The sequence below is a fragment of the Heliangelus exortis genome, chromosome 1, assembly GCF_036169615.1.
Source record: "Heliangelus exortis chromosome 1, bHelExo1.hap1, whole genome shotgun sequence".
In the NCBI taxonomy this organism is placed as follows: Eukaryota; Metazoa; Chordata; class Aves; order Apodiformes; family Trochilidae; genus Heliangelus; species Heliangelus exortis.
In genome coordinates this window covers 116,312,176-116,331,424 of record NC_092422.1, presented here as the reverse complement: position 1 = coordinate 116,331,424, position 19,249 = coordinate 116,312,176, and the positions used below count along the sequence as shown (strand labels likewise).

The following is a 19,249-nucleotide window of genomic DNA, read 5'->3' as shown; positions in this document are numbered from 1 at the left end:
AGTCACTGCTGTCATAAAAGCTTTTTCCTGATAATGACCTGCTTTGCACTTTGAGTAACAGGTATGGTAAAACCTCTTAATTTCATTGCAAAAACAAAGCTAAACCAAAACCCAAAAATACCATCAAAATTCTTCTATGCTTATTAAGACCAGAAACCTTTTCTGGAAGTGGTCTTCAACATTACCAAGTAAAATCCAAATTTTAAAAAAATTCAGAATACAGTTTCTAACATTCAAATGAAAGGCCAGAGCTTCTGTTATGAGACTGGAAATTCCCCCTTAGGAATTATAAAAGCACTCAGCAATAACATAGTCATGTAGACTGGTGATCAATATAAAGCACTATCAAATCAGAATAGAACTATAACAACTTTATACAGTATAAAATGTTAAGTTACATGCACTATGGCATGCAATGAAGCCTTTTTTTTTTTCATTTGTGCTATAACCCATATAGTACAAGTCAAGTCAAATTTATGCCATTTAATGTATACCTTCTATTCAAAAAACATTTTCACTGGCTCTATATGGATGCTAACAGCTTCCCACCAAAAGATGAATATCAAGCACAAGGGAAAGAGGCAGTATCTCATAGACCTCAATTTACTGATTATGAAGCACAAACAGAAAACAAAAGCAAGACTTCAATTCTACTAAGAAGTGTTTTCAACCTTTTTAATCAGCTCATTAGTAATTCACAACCAGACTGGACATTCTAGACAAGCATTAACTACAGAACAAAATAATGAGTAAGTCACTAACTTGTGAGCTTTCAAATACAGAAATATTAAAATTGCACCCTGAAGAAAGACAGAAATTAAGAAAAAAATCTAACAAACTATCTTGCTCTGGTAGAAGCTTACAAGGAAGAGATGGTTACATTTTAGAATTAGAGTTATTTCTCCTGAACGCATGACAAGCAGCTGAAAAGTTGAAGGACCATCTAATTTTTCAAAGTCTTATGATTTCATCTGCTCTGGCTTATTTCAAATGGGTGATTAGACTATAAGTTCGCACAATTTTTCCCACATCAATAAATTCTAAAATCTTCCTGCTGCAAAATTATTATCTGCTGCTAACAACATGCTCTTTTAGCCAAACACCTTCCCCCTCTTGGTAGCACATTAGGAGAGAGAACAGCGTAAGAGAGAAGGAAAGGCTACACTCTAGTTACCAAGGGCAGAATCACCATGTGTAGGAGAACAAGTAGCTATCTCTCAGACACTTAACAACTCCAGCTCCACTACAACAGGAAATATTCCCCATGAAGAATGCAGCAACTGATGATTATTATTTGTGGAACAAAGCAGTGGACATTTATTTCGAAAGAACTCAGTTTCTGTGAAGAAAGTGAGAGAACCTACCCAATTTAGAGTCTTTCAGGCTGTGAAAAACAAGCTCCACAGGAAAAAATGCAAAGTCAGTCCAAGCCCATTCTAGCATACTTCAACATCAACATGGAACAGCAAGCCACAACTCTGAAAGCCTCATTTCCTACAGGTTTGTGGGATGTCCCCTCAGCTTGCCCTTCATTTTCCAAACATCCAAACACACCCATTAACAGTTTCATTCTCAGTGTCGTTCTGGGAGGCAATGGCATGGGTTTGGTTCTCCTGCTCGGACGGGCCAGCCAGCACATGTGTCAATTACTCAGGTGACTGCAGCCACCAAATGGCACATGCAGAGACAAGGCCTGCTTTACTTCCCATCAGCAGACAAATATTTGAGTCTCAAGAGCAAACAGCTGCATTGCACAAGCTTTCTGCAAAGACAGTCCAAATGGCAGCTACCTACTGTGTAAACACCTTTGCCTGACAAGGCCACAGGAACACTGCACACACCCTGTAACTGTACTCCTTCCTGCCTACCCAATGATGACAAACCTGGTTATATAGAGCATTGCTGATAGGAGTGCAGGATGCACACCTAGGGTCTCTCACCTCCTCACTTCAAGTTGCTTTCATTAATCTTTTGGATCTGTTCTTTTTCTGCAAGCAGAAGTGATCTTTACCAGCAAAATTTAGTGCTCAGCTCTGCACTTTTCTCACTAGCTGTATCCTAAAAAGCCAGTATTTCTAGGTAAATTAATACAATTTGATACTTCTCAGCCATTGTCAATGAACCCAAGACAGAGGATTTATCAGCATCTAGTCATATCTGGAAAGCAAAAGAGAGGCTTTATTGCAGATGGTGACAAAGGGTAGTCTAAAAAAAATTCCACTCTAGTCACTAAGGGTTCTACAAGAACAAAACAACATTCCTCACACAACACCATTACAGGAGTGAATTTAACTCTGTGAATATGTATACGCTATTAAACTGTGCTAATAGCATGAGATTCTTCTACCTTTTCCACCATCACATTCTTACCAATCCAATCACCAAAATACACAAATAAGAAAATTTATCATAGAGACAAGCTGTTATTAATTTCTTCAAGCTGGACTTCCCCATAGCACTATAGACACTGTTGTTAAAGAAGTAAGCAGTGAGGCTTGTACTGAAGCAAAATCTTTTAAAACAATTACCTACACGGTTTGATCCAGGACAGATGAAACAACTTACAGGACTTTCAGAGCTCAACAGGATTCTCCTACTGTTCTATACTGTGAATAAATTAACACCTACTGTGCCACCTACCATTGAAATATTAAATTTGACCACAAATACTTTTTTTTTTTCTTGAAAGTAGCATAGGAGGTACAGACAATGCAGATGACACTGAGGAGACCTGAAGTTTGGTAGAGATGTAAAACACAGGAAGCAGATGCCTCAACACTTCTGGCATATTACGAAGTATACTAACCTTGCCCTACAAAGCATCCAGTTCAGTGACAGAAATTCACAAAAGGTTTACTATATAATTAAACAGTTAAACTGCATGATAATAGACTGAAAACATGAGACCACAATTGCTTCCAGAACTTTTTAAAGCAGTGTAGCCTAAAGCATTTGCATTTTGATAGTATGCTGGACTAAGTGCAACAACACATAAGAAAGGCAAACACACCTAGCATGGACCCATACTCTGCAGCTCAAAGAGCTGGGATGGGACTTGTCAATGCTATGACTGGATCACCTAAGCAAGAGCTTTCCTCACATCAGAGGCTGATAAGGCCTCTGAACAGAAGTTGGAAACTGCAATACAGTATTTTCCTGCCTTTAAAAGCAAAAGGCATAAAGACATCGTAGGTGCTTTATTAAAATACTTACATGTAAACCAAAAGAGGTAGAAGAATCTCATGCTATTGGCATAACTTAATTAAGTATGTGTATTCACAAAGGCAAATTAACTCATGTGGATGATAAGGAAAATGACCAGGCAAATACAAATACAATGTTTAATCAGATTAAGACCCCCAACTTAGACACAGATGATACCGTAAGCAGACAAAACCTAGAAAAGAGATGCTATTGCTTCAGGGAGACTCCAGTCCCACTGGAATGGTACTTGCAAAAAGCAAGCAGAGGTTTTGCTTCATGCTAACAGTGCACATGAAGCACTACATTATCTACAAAAGGAAGTAGCTGCGTTTCCTCCAGTTTAAAGCACAAAACTTCATTTGGGTTAGAAATAAAGAACAACAACCATGTGCAAGTTGGAAACAATTTTTTGGGGTTCAATTACACATCTACCAGTTCTATCACCTGAGAAAAAAAGGAAATCAGGTACTTCATTGCCTAAAAAACACTGGAAGCAGAAACTGTGGGTACACATAGGCAGAGTCAAAAAAGACAGAAATGATGTGTCATAATAGGAATATTTTTATCCATAGTCTTCGCTATGCAAAAGAATGATACCTGTTAGCTCCCCAACTCACCTTTTGGAGGTGCTTAGAGAACAGATTGGCAAGATGGGTTGCTTCAGAGTTTGCTAAGCTGAAAGGCATCTTAACAGTAGAAGATTGCTTGCACTTCCACTGAATCCAAATACCAACCCATTGCACAAAATATTCTATATAATAATTCTATTGTTTACTCTGAAAACATCTCCCTGTGTGTTTTACCCACACTCCATACAGAGAAGCCAACTACCATTAACACAGTGGCTCTCAGGCACCTTCTGTTCCTAGTTGTTACAAAGACTTTGCAATAGCAAGGCATTCAGCCACAACTAAAGTAAACAGTTCCAGAGTGAGTTCCTTCCAATGTCACTCTTTACACAGCATTTAGCCTTCACTTAAAACAAACAATCAAAAAAGCAATTTTTTTTTTAACAGGTAGAACAGTCTGCTTCCTTCCCTCTTCAGAGTGACTGTTTCTGCCCCTTTTAGGTTTTGCTATGTCCATCAGCAATAATTCTGTTAGGATCTTGACAACGGTGTGTTGCACAGACATAGAAACTAAGTCAATTTTAAGTTAAATTGCAAAAACTCACTAGATATGTTTATATGGATACATACACACTGAACATGTGGTTTCAGTACCAGAGTCAATGCAGTGATCATTAGAAGAGCAAGAAAGCCCAGCAACTGTGAATGACACTTAAATGCAACAAAATATGAGCTCAATTACATGTACTTTGCAGTTCAGATGCAGCTAAAGAAGGGCTGAATTCAAAGCTACAGCTCATGTGTTTTCTATACCTCAAGCTTGCTCTGACCATACTTGTCTCCTGCATGCAAGCATAAATTTAAAGTTTAGCTGTATGGAAAATGCACTGGTAAGAGACAACATCATTTTCAGGAAAGGTGAAGATGTAGGCAGATGATAAGGTATTCATCACTCTCCTCCACTCAGGATTATTTTTGGAAAAGACAATAGCAAGTTAGCTATTTAAAAGTAATCAGCAAGGAAGCAGTTACTATAATTTAAACTTCTGAGGTACATCTGAGAGTTAAGGATCAACCCCACTGCTAATGAAGCATATCATAACTTAGTTGTTATTCCAGGCTTCCTGCAGGACATAGCACAATGTATGCATCAGCTGCACACATTTTTAAGGTTAGAACTAAAATATCAGAAAAGGTAAGCAACAGCTTCTTTTAAGGAACAGTTAAGGTTGTTAAAGAAGTAATTACAGAAAGACAGACCACAATGGGTCTTGCCTGCATTTCTGATTCTTCTGGTAGCTCTGCTTTCTTTACAGAAGACTGCTAAAGGACAAAGGAGTCTTGGTTAGCATCTAAATACTAACACAGAAATTAAATGTAGGAAGATTCTTAGCTAGAGGAGTAGCAACACATCTTTCTGTGCGATTAGTTTACACACTTATGCCCACTTTGTTTCTTTCACTTTCTGAGCAGCAATAATCTATACCAAACACAGACTTGTAGTCAGTGGTGCAACTACTTCAAAAGGCTTCATTGCATTCACAGAGAAAGCAACATCATCCTCCAGCATAATCATGCTCTGAAAAAAAGATGTGTGAATAAGTTGACCTCAAGAAATAAAAATTTGGGCCCCTTTTATTTGTTTATATTCATGCCACATCTGAAACCACCCCTCTGTGTAAGTGGCTGCACATGTTTCAGCACACATTCTGCAAATCTTAGGAATCAGAGGGACTTAAAGCTCTTATTTGTCCCACAGATATAAAGAAAAGAGGCAAATAGTGAAGTAATCAAAGCGGACGAAGGTTACACAGCAATTCTGGAAATTCTTTTTACATCTGCCAGCTTGGTTACGTACTTTACATATAGTTGAACTATGTCTAAGTTGCAGTGCAAGTAACTTTGGGTCAACAGCATAACTGTCACAAAGTCCCTGGAATACCTTTAGCACTCTATACTAACAATTGTAACTTTATTCACGTAACACCCATCTTTTTCCTTTAATTTTAAATTGTTCATGACATTTAAGATTTGTTCTACACTTATAAGTCCTATTAGTATACCTCAAGTACTAATAGTGTACCTCACCATGGACTGGAAGTAAACTGCCCAATCTATGACAGATTCTGACTAGTTCAAAGAATGATTAATAGACTCAAACATAAGTATTAAAAGATTACACTGTCATTACTACTACAGTGATGTCTTATGCCATTAGAGATAGAATATGTACGAGGGCAGGTAAGAAACTACAAAAATCTGCATTCCCTCAAAACATTTGTGCAAATGGGCTGATTAAATAGCAACTCATATATTCTAATGATAGAAGTCTTACACAGTCTTGCTGCCAACAGCAAAGAGATGTTAGCAGCACCACTCATTACAGGTGCACTGCATCAAGAATGCCTTTGCCTTAAAAAACCCTTTTATTCGAGGAGCTTGATGCTACTATCTTAAATATTATTCCATCTTTCCTTCAGTAAATAGTAAGTCCCTAAGACAGAGGGACACACCAGCCTAGGTAACGAGCCATACTGCTGTGTAACGCACGTTACTCAACTTTAGGCAAAGCCTTTTTCAGTTGTGCAAATAAGACCTCTCTTTCATACTACAACGAGTTTTAAAAACCTTTTAATAGAGATGCAGTAGGAACACACTTCCATTTTTAGACTTCTGCAGGTTCAACTTGGACTTGGGCAATCCTGTAGCTCAGATTCACTGGCAAAGGCAAAACTCTTCCAACTGCATATATTGGGTCACAAGAGACTTCTTTCTTAATATCCTTGTACACTCTCAAGCATCTGTTCAAGATGCAAGATTTGATCAAATATTGCTACACATACTAAAGACATACTGAAAGACACCATTCTTTAATAATGCTTCAAAATAATGTCTTCAAAAAGGAAATAAGCACCTTTCTAGTAATCAACAAGTGTCAAGCAATTACTTTTACTTCAAACTAAAGCCCTAAGTATTTTAAGAGTTAGCAGCTCTCTCTATTCATCCTTCTCTCTACTCAAGATACACTGGAAACACAAGACTAATCCAGCCTCAAATTCAAACTATTAAGTCTATCCCCACATTTTTCAGACAAGTTCAATATTTGGGTAACAACTTAGATTTTTTTTTTTCAAATGTTTCTCTACATTAGCTGTAAATTTAAATTCCTAAAATTTTTCTGAAGTCCTATCCAGTTGGTAGTGAATAAGCCAGGCATATCTTAATAGAATAACAGCTCCACAAGTTAATGAGTAACAACAGGTATCAACAGGTAACAGACCAACAACACAAATCAGTGAAGTGAAGAAGATGTAAGAAGCAGCCCTAAAGACTTACACTTAATCTCATTTTACACTGATGACACAAAGAAACATTTTTCTGATTATAGGCAACATGTGTAGTCAACTACAAGCAAGGTTTACTTGCCAGTGTCAGTAAGCTCATCCCACAAGTTGAGCACCACTTGACTCAATCACATGTGAAAGATTACTATCATATGGAGAGTTTCACGTTTCACCTATATGCCTATATAGGCATAAGTGTTTGGTACAACTTGCATTGGAAAAGTTCTGTGAGCTAAACTGTGTTTGTAATTAGAAGTCAGAGACCAGATACATTAGCGTATCAGTAAGGCAACATGGCACAAGTAGTTCACTGTGAAATTTATATGAGAAGAAAAACACTAAGATGTGGGAAAATACCTATGAAGTATGAAACTCCAGAGATCAGAAACATGTAGAGATGAAAAAATACAAAAGTCTACAAGGACAGCAAGAACACGTACTGGAAATCTTAAGGGGTGGGGAAAGCAGAAAATTTAAGCTCAGTATATTAGCATTAGAGATGAAGGAACTTGACATAGTGAAGACAAAATCAGTTTTCATTTCTGTAGTATTCTTACCTTTAAGAACGTAGAAATGTTGGATATAGCAGTAGGTCAATAAGCAAAGACAAGCCACCTAAGGAAGCACATGAAAAGCAACAAGGAAACAAGCAATAAAACGGAGTAACAGTTTCATGGCAGAGCCAGTGACACAGACTAACAGGAGTTCTCATTCTGTATCCTGATGCTACACCTAAGCTACTAAGGGAGCTCATGATAACCCAAATCTACATCACACACACCAGATACATTACTTACCTTTGGGCCCATTCTCTGAAGACTGGTGGTTAAACCAGACAAAAGGCTAACACCAATGTGCCTCCAATCTTGCTCTTGAACATCCCCGTGACACATTGTGTAACTTGGCATCAATAAAGGAACACAGAAAGCAATCAACCACCCCAGCAGGAACCAGTTGTTTTAAGTTCAAATCTATTCACAGACTGAAAGACAACAAGCTTTGCAACTAAAGCTCTTACAAACTCCTCTTCCTGCATGATCTGAAGTACAGAAAATGTAACAGTTTGGATGATCCCCATTGGTAAAGTTAAAAAATTAGAAATAACATGAGAAGATCAAAGATAATCTGCAAGCCTGCTACCTTTTCTTTTGTTTAGTTATTCTGAATTAGTCCCAGGATTTGTAAAGATATTTCTGTTTACTTCTCCTAAGAGAAATGTAGGTTAATCCATTAAAAAGCAAAAAGACAAACAAAAGTGTTACAGAAGAGCTGACACATAATATCATAACTCTGGGAATACACGCTACTTGTAGTGCATTCCAGAACCAGAAGTGACCAGAAGTGGAAGAAAACTGCTTCCTTAATCCTTAATCTTCAGTGAGCATAAAGATTTTCTAGCCAGTCAGCCAGTAGAACAAGCTCTAAACAATGTTTAATTTTAAAGGATTAATCATCTAAATCTGTAAAAGAAATAAGAGAGAGAGAGAGAGAGAGAAACCGTACAAGGAAACAGAAACCTAAAAAGTTTTTGCTGTTCATCATCACAGCTTTACAACAAAGTCCAGAAGATGTCTGGGCATCTGATTTTTTTTTTTTAGGAAGACATTGTGAGATTACTTCTGTCAATCCCCCAGCTGCCAGGAGAAGATAACTTCAGGCTCATGTCTCAGGACTGGAAGTTACTTCTGTCAGATGCAAACTATACCTTATGACTAGGCCTGACCATGAAGATACACATAATATCCTCATCTCCCTCCTTGCCCCACTTCCCCAATAGGAAGAGGTACAAAGATGAAACCAAGAAGGAAGATGATAAACCTGGTTGTAGAGCACATCACCTGGTCATGAAGTCTCTTAACAGTGCCCCACTGTTAACTTCATAATCCATTTTTATCATAAAACTGAAAAGAGTTTCTGCTTTGTATTTCAAAGAATACAAACCTGACTACCCAAAAATGCAGGAGCCTTGTCCAAATACCTAATGCAGAGACATTCCCTCTACACTTTAAGAGTTAAATCAAGGCAAATCAAAGTACCATAAGCAGTCATAGCCTACCAGCTTAGACGAGAGCTTCTGCACACAAAGTTATTAGTGGTCACCTGTGGCCTTTCAAACATTCCTACCACAAACAAGCAGATGCAACCTAGAAACCACGATCCCAGGCTATTAACTCTAGGTCACATTGCATCCCCAGCAGAGTCCGTGGCAGAAGTCGAAGTCTTCCAGTCTAGCTCATGGAAGTCTTAGCTTAATTTCCATTCAACCAGCCCTTCACCTGACAGACCGCATACTCCCAATTCTCTCACCGAGTAACACAAGGCATAATTCCTCAGGCAACGCAGCACCGATAGCATCAGCCGCTTGCCCCAAATTCGCTCAGCAGCAGTTCACGCCTCCCTTGGAGAGAGGTCACCTTTGCATCAGGAGCACAGCGAACTGCTGCGGGCTAAATCCAGAGCAGAAGATCAGTGCACCAGGGGCACCAGCAACCTCCAGCAGACCTCCCTCACCTACACTCACAACAGGCAGCACATCATCACATCCACTTAACCACCTGAGAGGGCTGCTGCCCACACCACCGACACTGCTCAGGTGCAGACACCCCTCCCCTGGCACGGCCTCCCACACCCAAGCCAGGGCTCTGCACCTCACCCTTGGGGTCTCACCTGGAGGAGCACGGCCAACAGGACGCACAGATACACCTGGTAGGGCCCCATCTGCCCCACCAGCGGGAACGCCTCCTCCACCTCCATGCCGCTCTCCGCCAGCCGCACAGCTCCGACGAGCAGCCGCCCAGCAGAGCATCCCCGGTCCCGGCCGGGGGCGGGGCGCGGAGCGGCGGCCGGGGCCTTCGCGGTGGCAGAGGAGGAGGAGGAGGCGGAGGGAAGGGCGGGAGGCTCCGGGAGCCGCTCATGCGCAGGCACCGGCGGTGGCAGCAGCCGGGAAGCGGCGTGCCCGGGGGCGCAGGCGCTGACTCCCGCCCTCTATCCACAAAGCCCGCCGGGGAAGCGGAAGCGCAACGGCCTCTGGATGGCCGTTAGGAGCGTTAGCGCACGCGCGTCCGCCGCCGGGTCGGGGTGGGGAGTGGCGGGGGGAACGGTGCTTGGAAGTGTGCGTGGCGAGGCGTGTGGAATGGGGGCTGGCGCCCTTCTCCGGCTGCCGTCGTCCGCCAGCAGGAAGAGAGGGACTTGTGAGGGGCCTTGAGGCGGGGGAAGGGAGGGTGGGGAACGACAGCGTTGAGAGGACGGCGAGGGATCTGTGAGAGAAGGGGTGAGGGGTAGATGAGGGGTGCGTGCGGAGGGCTGTGTGTAGGAGGGGGTTTGTGACGGGGCTGCGAGGGGTCTGAGGGGTGTCAGCAGCAGAGGTGCCTTGGGGTGGGTTGCTTACAGCAGGAGGTCGCTGTAGTTGCAGGACTGGGGAGATGGGAGCAAAGGGGAGTGATGTTCTACATGAGGTGGAACAGCTCTGGTCATCGCTGTTTGGTAGGGGAAGGAGAAAGCGGCATTACCCTCGAAGCAGTGCCCTTGAGCCCGCAGGCTTGGCGAGAAAGCTGCTCTGGAACCATGCTATCAGGGTGGTTCTGAGTTTCATGGCGCTCTCCATGCAGCAGTTTGGCTCTGATACACTTTCTTTCACACTTCTTAAGCTCTCTAAATCCATGCAGGGACCCTAAATGGTGATGTACCTCGACTATGGAGTATTCTGTAATTATGCTTCAGTTGAAAAAAACCCGATTTTGGCATGAGACTATTATGTAGATGTCAGTAGAGCTCAGTTCTGGACGTATCCAAACCTTAACTGTTCTTGATTTAGTGCCTAGTGAGGACATGCCTCTCTTTTACAGCTGTCTGAATAAAAGTGTAATGCTTGTCATGTCTTTTATGAGAAGTATTTGCCATTTATTTGGGGAGCCTCCATTGTTAATGTGGTAGAAGTTCTCTTTGTGGCTGCTTTGTGAAGGACTGAACTTTTCTGAGTGGGAAGAGAGATAAATACACCTGTGAAATAATCATGCTAAGGGTTAAGAGCTTTCCATAGTCCAATGATTTTCATCCCACCTTTGCAATAAAGCATCAAGAACATAGAACAGAATCATAGAATCATATGGGTTGGAAGGGACCTCTGCGATCATGAAGTCCAACCCTTAACAAGAAACAGTTGAGATTGTTGTGTCTTTTTTGACCTGCTGGTGCCAAAAAGCAGCAGCAACATGTTATGCTTGTGACTTTTACTGTATGAATAACAGGTGGAGAAAAAGGAAGAGAGTTGTGTCATGATCTGTGACCTTTAGGACCACATCAGGAGCCTGGGAAGTAATACCATTTCCTTGCTGTAAAAATCTTGGCAAACTGACAACCATCAAAGCAATTTTGTCTTAATATGAAATTCACCTTTGCCCTAAGCACTTCTTTTCATATTTGAGGCTTAGTACAGATTGATTAAAGGCAAAACAGCAGAGGATTTCTGAAATGTCAGGACCTTTCTGGTGTTCATCCAACCATACTTGCTTCGTTTGGTTGCTTGGCTAAGGCACAGTGGAGGTGTCCCAGTGCTCAGGATGCTCTTACGTTCCTGCCCTCTGCGCCCTTTCCACCTTCCCAGTCCATTTAGCTGCACTATGGCAACTGCAGCTTTGTTCCAGCTAGCCCAGCAACAGGAAGGGCTCTGGGCTTTGCCATCAGCTCTAGCCCTGCCTAGACTCCAGAGTTAAGGTGAGCAAGGTTAGGGGAAGGTGACTGCTCCCCATCAGGAGGCTAATACCAACCTGGCTGATTTCCCAATATGTATAAATACCCGATGGGAAAGAAATAGAGGAGCCCAGACTTTTCTTACTTATATCTACCAACAGGACAAGAGGCAATGGGACAAATTAAAAAACACATTAAACTCAAGCTGAATATATTAATTTTATTTGTTTATTTATTGATGACTGTGAGGGTGGGTAAGCACTCGACCAGGCTCCCAGAGAAGTTAGGGAATTTCTGTCTATGGAGTTACCATCAATCTGGATTCAGGTCTGGGCAACCTGCTCTAGTTGGACTAGATGACTTCCAGAGGGGATCACTTGACCATTTTGTGAATCTGTAGCCAGCACATCCCAGCTATAATTAAGCCTCTTGTATTTCCACTTCATTCTAAGCCTTAAGGGTTTTGGTGACACCACTAAACCCACCTGATTTCAGTAGGAATTTGGCTTTTCATATTTTTGCAGTGAAACCTGAGTGATGACAGAAAGGATGTTTCAGGGTCAGCCTGAAGGATGGAACTTGTCAGGAGTGTGTATCTATGGGACACTGGCCAGAGAAATGAAACAAGCAACCCAGGTGAAGTGTAGGGGGAGGACAGAAGAGTCTTCTGGGTGAAGTAAAATACCCATCAACTGTCAGCCTCAACTCTGAACAACCAGATCACCTCATGTCACATTCTCCAATGACATGATGTATTCAGAGGAAAATAAGCTTTTTCATCTTCCTGAATTTCACTAACAATGAAAGGTGCCAGCCCTGTGATGCTGGTAGATTGAAACAATCTTCAGATTGATCTTCAGAGGTTTCAGTATTTTTGTCCACATAATGATAGCACTGCACTCTACTTGGCCAATGATCTCTCCTCACTGGAACCAGACCTTCCCAGAGTATTATTGTCTATGAAGTTCATTAACGTGCAATTTGTGCCCTCCTCCTCCTCATTAATAACCATGTCAAATAAAAATAGTCTTAGCAATCCTGTCTGTGGGGAATTTTTCTCTTAATGAGAGTGATTCAGACTTCTTACTCAGACATAAATGTGGTATGCCTCCTAGGTTTCCCACATTGTACCCACCCCCCCTGCCATTTGCTTTATGGTTTTGTTGCTCTTTAGAGGCTTACACATCAAATTCATGTGAGTACCTCAAAACTGAGATACACACATGGTTTCTTTCTGAAATAGTATTTCTATAAGTGTTCATCTACTCTCTGTATGTCATGATGACCCAGAGCATTCAACACACTAGTTAGATGTAAATGCAAAGGAATAACCACAAGATAAATTTATCTTTAAAAACAAACAAACAAAAACCCTAAAACAAATGAAAAAACAAACAAAAAACAGAAAAAAAAAACGTAAAAAAACCAAACAAACAAAACATCAAACCCCAGATGTACTAGAGCTAAAAACTCATTCTGGTTCCTTGGTAGTGTATTTCCAGATTTGTTATATTTGTTTATTGTATTCATTTGTGTTAGATTCTGACCTAGCTCTCCATTTTGCGTTGGAAACACTATCATTTATAGTTTGAAAAAGACCTTAAAAGAACTGATGAAGTTCCCACCTTTTAGGTGGGGATTTCTCACCTATTCAAAGGGTGGCCACACAAATCTTTGATTCAGCACTTAGCACGGATGGGATCTAAAGTAGATCTGTTCCTGATGGAGGAAGTTACAGCTCATCCATCAGCAGACATTCTGAGTAAGCTGTGGAGCTCCTTAGCCCAAACTATTGTGGATGCCAGAAGATCAAGTGGGTTCAGGTGAAAGGTGGACACGTACACAGAAGGAAAGTCCACTGGGGTTTCTGTAATGCAAAGAGAAAACACCTCTGGCTCTGGAAAGTCTCTAAGAAACCAATTGTTTAAAGCTGATGCCTGGAAGTAATACTTACCCTCTCTTCTTATATTCCTGCCTAAGCATCAGCTTTTGGCCACAGCAGGGGATGGGATTTGTTGCAAAAAGGATATTTGGTCTCTTGCTGCACAGACACTTTTGTGATCTCATACTTCATCAGCTTCCCATGCCTCCCTGACCTCTACCCCCTTACCTCACAGGGTGTTGCCACTGCATCCACTGAGCTGAATGACTGAACTCTGACTGATGGAGTGAGAATGGCAGCTGTGGGGAGAGGTAGTAGATGCCTCTTCCACAAGAAAATAAAAGGGTTATGCCTCATGAAACCAGTTACTATTAAATAAACTCTTAAAGCAGGGTCCCTCTTTTGGGGCGGAAATAAAGTGGAGGTTCTCTTGCTCTCTTAGCTTCATCTGATCCATAGCAAGATGACAGGAACAGTCAGAGGGGTTGATGGTACCTGACAGAATGCTTGCCTTTGCCAGCCTCTTGTTATGGGAAATGAAGATTTTTCTAATCAGACTAATCAGCTGCCCATTGCAGCTGGCTTACCCCATAGTAATACTATGCAAAGCTAGCATATGGCTCATTACAATATACCCTGACTAAGTGTTCAGCCAAATAATCCGCCAAGGTGTTTTTGCTCCTCTGATGTGCCATTTGCACTTTTTGCAAACAAAGCGACAAAGAATTCCTTTGGAGGTCCTTCTCAATTTTAGATGGAGCTTGGGGATGCTGAATTTCTGGTTGTACTATGCATGATGTTACAAGCTGATTCCCTGTCCCTTGCTAGATGGAGAGCTGTCTTGTAAACCAGCTCCAGCTCAGATTCCAGAGATACCTGAACTTCCCCACACATCACATATCTGTGACAGCGGATAGTTGCTCTCACGATGTCTACCCTGGTCATGTCTCAAGAGGCACGTGTGTCCAAAACCACCCTTATTGGCCAAAGGCATCTGTAACTACTGTCCTGGTCCTGCTCAGTTTCTTATCACTTAGACACTACCCCGAGTGTCCACCCTGGGGTGGGACCTCTGGTTTCACCACAATTACTTTCAGGGTTTTCAGGCTGAGCAAATGAGTTAATGAACCACACTTTTGTGTTTAAACATATAAAAAATAGGCATATAAAAAAGAGAAAAATGATGTGGTCCCAAGAGGCAGGATTAGCCATTTTGGTCTCCCAGAAGTGTCTGAGACAAAGATAACAATGTTGAACATAAAGGTTACTGCTTGCAGCTCAGAACAGTTCAAATTACTCAAAATAGAGTAGTTGTGCCACACTGCCTTTGAGAGAACCCGTGTGTTCTTTGCAGGCTCTATTCTTTCCAGCCAGTCATCATTTGGCTGGAGTAGGGCTCATAATCTTGACATTTATACCCTTCATTCTCTGCTTTATCACCAGCCTACAGAAGACTTGTTTGGATTTTATCTCTCACTCTGGAGACTGGTGAAGATTCCGTAGAAATACACAGAAACATTTACAGGTGGCTTGTCTGGCAGAAGCAACAGCACTCTGGATTTGGAAGCAGAGAGGCCATTTGGCAGGTGGTAGCTTGCATCAAAATGCAAAAAGCCCTTAACAAAGACAACCACATGGATTTCAGCAGATATCCCCACCCCAGGTGTGCCATGTAGTGCAGCAGTGGTACTCTGCTCAGTATGTTTGGCCCCCAGTGAATTTCGAATCATAGAATCACCAAATGGTTTGGGTTGGAAGGGACCTTAAAGACACATCTATTTCCAACTTCCCTGCTGTGGGGAGGGACACCTCCCACTAGACCAGGTTGCTTAAAGCCCCATCCTACCTGACCTTGAACACTTCAGGGAGGGGGCATCCACAGCTTCCCAGAACAACTTGTGCTAGTACTTACCACCTTCACACTAAAGGATGTCTTCCTAATGCCTAAACTAAGTCTAACACCTTCCAGTTTAAAGCCATTACCACTTGTCCTGTCACAGTAGGCCCTACTAAAATGTCCCTCCCCAGCTTTCTTGTAGGCCCTCTTCAGGTATTGGAAGGCTACTATTAGGTCTCCCCAGACCCTTCTTTTCTCCAGGCTGAACAACCACTACCCTCTCAGCCTCTCTTCATAGGAGAGGTGCTCCAGCACTTTTTATCATCTTGTGGCCCTCATCTGGACTCACTTCAGCAGCTCCATGTCTTTCCTGTATTGAGGGCTCCAGAATTTATTATTTCTTAATCAACTCTGCTACAGGGTATCACACAAGTAACTTGTTCTTTAACAGCAACTCCAAACTGCAAAACAAGATTTTTGGTCTTGTCATGTCCTCACAAAAGAACTGAGATAACTTAGGAAAACCCCTCAAAAATGAGGGTGTAAAGTCAGGCAGGCATCAAATAGGTGCTGCTGGCTGTCAAGTAGTAGCTCACAGTCAAAATGAACAGAAGTCTGGAGACCTTAGAGCATGTGGCAGAGACATGGACAGACTCATGAACATCAGTTTTGTATGACTGATGGGTTTGCACCAAGAGTGCAATAAGGACTGCCAGGCCCTGGCTGGCACTAGCTCAGGGCTACCTGAAGTGTAATGAAGTGTGAACTGTGTGGATGTACCTTAAGAATCTGCACAAAAAAAAAAAAGAGAAAGCATCCATGGTTGATGGGATTCTACATTTTTAACTCTAGGCATGGGAGGTAAGGAATACTCATTATGAATTACTCATTAGAATACCACTGAGGGGCTTTCTATGGGTAGTAGCAGGTCATTTCTCCAGGGAAAGAGGTCTGCACCTTGCAGGAGTTCCCAAAACACCTACAAAAGACATCTGCAAGGGAAGACCCTGTCTCAGTAATACCAGGAAGAGACAATGCACACAGAGTTTCACAACCATGAACACTTTAGAAGCTTGTGCAGCTAGGCAGTGGAAAAGGTACTTCCCATTACCCAAGGAAAGAGGTTTGAGGTCACCCTGGTGTTCAGACATTACAGTTCACATATGTGTAGCAAGATGAACCTCTTTTAGGGCATGGCGCTCCAAGGTCCAACCAGGTGTTCCAGGAGAAACTCACGAATAGTGCTCTGAGTCTATTGCCCTCAGGGCTGACCAGCCTGGATCAGTGCTACTGCTCCAAAAGTAGCCTCTCCTCTGGCTTCTTCAGGTGTGAGCTTTATTGGCCCCCTAATCCTGCTCATGCGCAGTAGGGGCCTGCCCTAATCAGGCACAGGTGGGCTTAACACAAGCTCATGCCCACTACCTGGCAATTAGTGGCACCTGGTTGCCTCATTTCACTACACATATGGGGAAAAGAAAGACTCTAAATCCATTACCCAGCACAGCACCCTAGAGAAACAGTTGGCTTTACCTGCAGCTCCTGGACAAGTACTGATGTCTCAGCCATCCAGTATATTAGTTTTTATTTTCCGAAACTCATTGTTGCCTCAGAAATTTACAGTTTGGTGCAAGACATGAGTCAATGAGAAAAATGAGGGACAGTGAAACAGGGGGGCAGCAATGTGACTCCAAATGAGTACACAAGTTAGCTGGATGAATAAAACATGGAGAAAGGGGAGGTAAATGATACAGTACAAAAGAGTACACTGCCACCGAACTGCCAATTAGAAGTAGTACGTGCTTGCAGATTACCACAGGGACTCGGATAGAAAGAGGTCCTGATGAAGGCTTTCAAATGGAGGTTTGTATTATATGGGGTTTCTCCATCAGTCTTGAGGGCAGAGGGTGTTACCTATCCTGGATGCAAAAGTTCAGATGGTGTGATAGCTGGTATTCCAGTTCCCTGACAGCAGGAAAAGTGCTTGACTGTCTCAGGAGTCCTGGAGGTCTCAGCTTGGTGCCTGCTTGTACATTTGTTTCTGGCCAACCTGCAAATCACTGCAACAGAACAGACATTCAGCCAGGATGGAAACATCTTGCTGGCTGTTCAGGGAAACAACATGGCCATCCATGCCTGAATTTTGGAGAAGGTCTGATCAGTAGCATACTGTCCCGTATACTGTGAACATGAGTATTGAACGTTTGGTGAGTCTGGGAAGGAACTTCTGGATTCAAAACACTTCAAGCTCACCTCCTTTATTACTATGAAATTACAACAAGCTTTAACACAAGCTTAAATCACTCAGGCATCACAGCTGAGCACAACCATTGAAGTGATTCCCAAGATAGGCCCAAGAGCAGGGCTTTGCAGCACAGCTAGGCTGTGCAATTTTTTGCAGGGGGCACAGTTCCTCATGTTCCCACTCAGTATCCTCAGCATTTCAGAACAGGGTGGGTGGAAAGCAGAGCGTGCCCCGCTGGGGTGGGGTGATGGAAGCTCCCTCCGAGTCCCAACCCCTCCCGGAGGCAGACGAAACAAACGCGGTCGGGTGGAGTCTCTCCACCAGCAAAAGGGCCGCACGGAGAAACCCAGAAAGATTCCCAAGTCACCTTTCAGGACGGCAAAAATAACATAAATAATTGAACTCCTTCTCTGTGCTGTGCGTGGTTCTCTCCTCGCCGGGAACAAAGAGCCCTGGAAGCGCCGGGCGGGGCCAGCAGGGGGCGGCCGAGCGCCGCGGGGCCGGGACCTGGGGTCCTGGGACCCGGTTCTGAGTCCCGTCCCCCCCCCACCCCGGGGGTAACGGGGCTGGGGCTCCTGGGACCCGGCTCTGAGTCTCCCCCTGGGGGTAGCGGGGCTGGGAGTCCTGAAACCCTGCTCTGAGTCTCCCTGCGGGGGTAGCGGGGCCGGGGGTCCTGGGACCCGGCTCTGAGTCCCTCCCTGGGGGTAGCGGGGCCGGGGATCCTGGGACCCGGCTCTGAGTCCCTTCCTGGGGGTAGCGGGGCCGGGGATCCTGGGACCCGGCTCTGAGTCCCTCAGTGGGGGTAGCGGGACCGGGGATCTTGGGGCCCGGTTCTGAGTCTCCCTGCGGCTTGCAGCCGGCCTCATCCTTGTGGCGGTCCAGAGGGTCGTTGCGGGTATAAGTGTCTGGCTGGGTTACGTTTTTTCCTTCACCCACTAGGTTTTCTTAAGTTAAGATTCGGGTTCAGCCCTGAACTTAAGGAAAACGCGAGGGGTAGCAGGGAGGAATTCTGATTTGCTCTGAGATTTATTTAAGCGCTGCCAATTAGTCCTGTGGCCGCCCAAACTGCTTACACAGAGCGGTACTAGAGCATCCATCCTCCTGGCCTGCCTGCAGATGCAGGAGTCACACCAGGGCATTAGAATAATTGTCACATCTCACTGTTTAAATATGCTATTTAAATATGACTGCGCTGGCATGTCTGAGATCTGGTTTTGAGTGCTGTAGCCTGGATTAATCTGTCAGAATGTGAAGGCAGGCTCGTCAGATGTTTCTGGCAAAAGATGCGCAAATTTGTTGTTCAGACTTGTAAAGATCTGGTTCTTAATTGCTATTACTATCAATCACCGTATTGAGCTATACAGGCACAGAGCTATAACATACAATAAGAGCCAAAGAATATTTTTCTACCAGAGGTGAGAGGAGCAGCTGCTCTGTAGAGGACTGACTTACTCAAAATGGCAATGCTAAGTACCAGGCTTG

The 19,249-nt window shown here is 43.2% G+C and overlaps 1 protein-coding gene across 2 annotated transcripts in view; it reads right to left on the bottom strand.

Moving 5' to 3' along the window:
- Nucleotides 1-10,010, bottom strand: part of SLC22A15 (solute carrier family 22 member 15) — a 37,432-nt gene extending 27,422 nt beyond the window's left edge. For both annotated transcript variants that reach the window (XM_071760376.1, XM_071760386.1), the window contains exon 1: nt 9,785-10,010. In XM_071760376.1, coding sequence (XP_071616477.1) covers nt 9,785-9,871 — 87 coding nt within the window. In that variant the 5' untranslated portion in view covers nt 9,872-10,010. The remainder of the gene's footprint in view (nt 1-9,784) is intronic.
- Between the last annotated feature and the right edge of the window lie 9,239 nt (nt 10,011-19,249).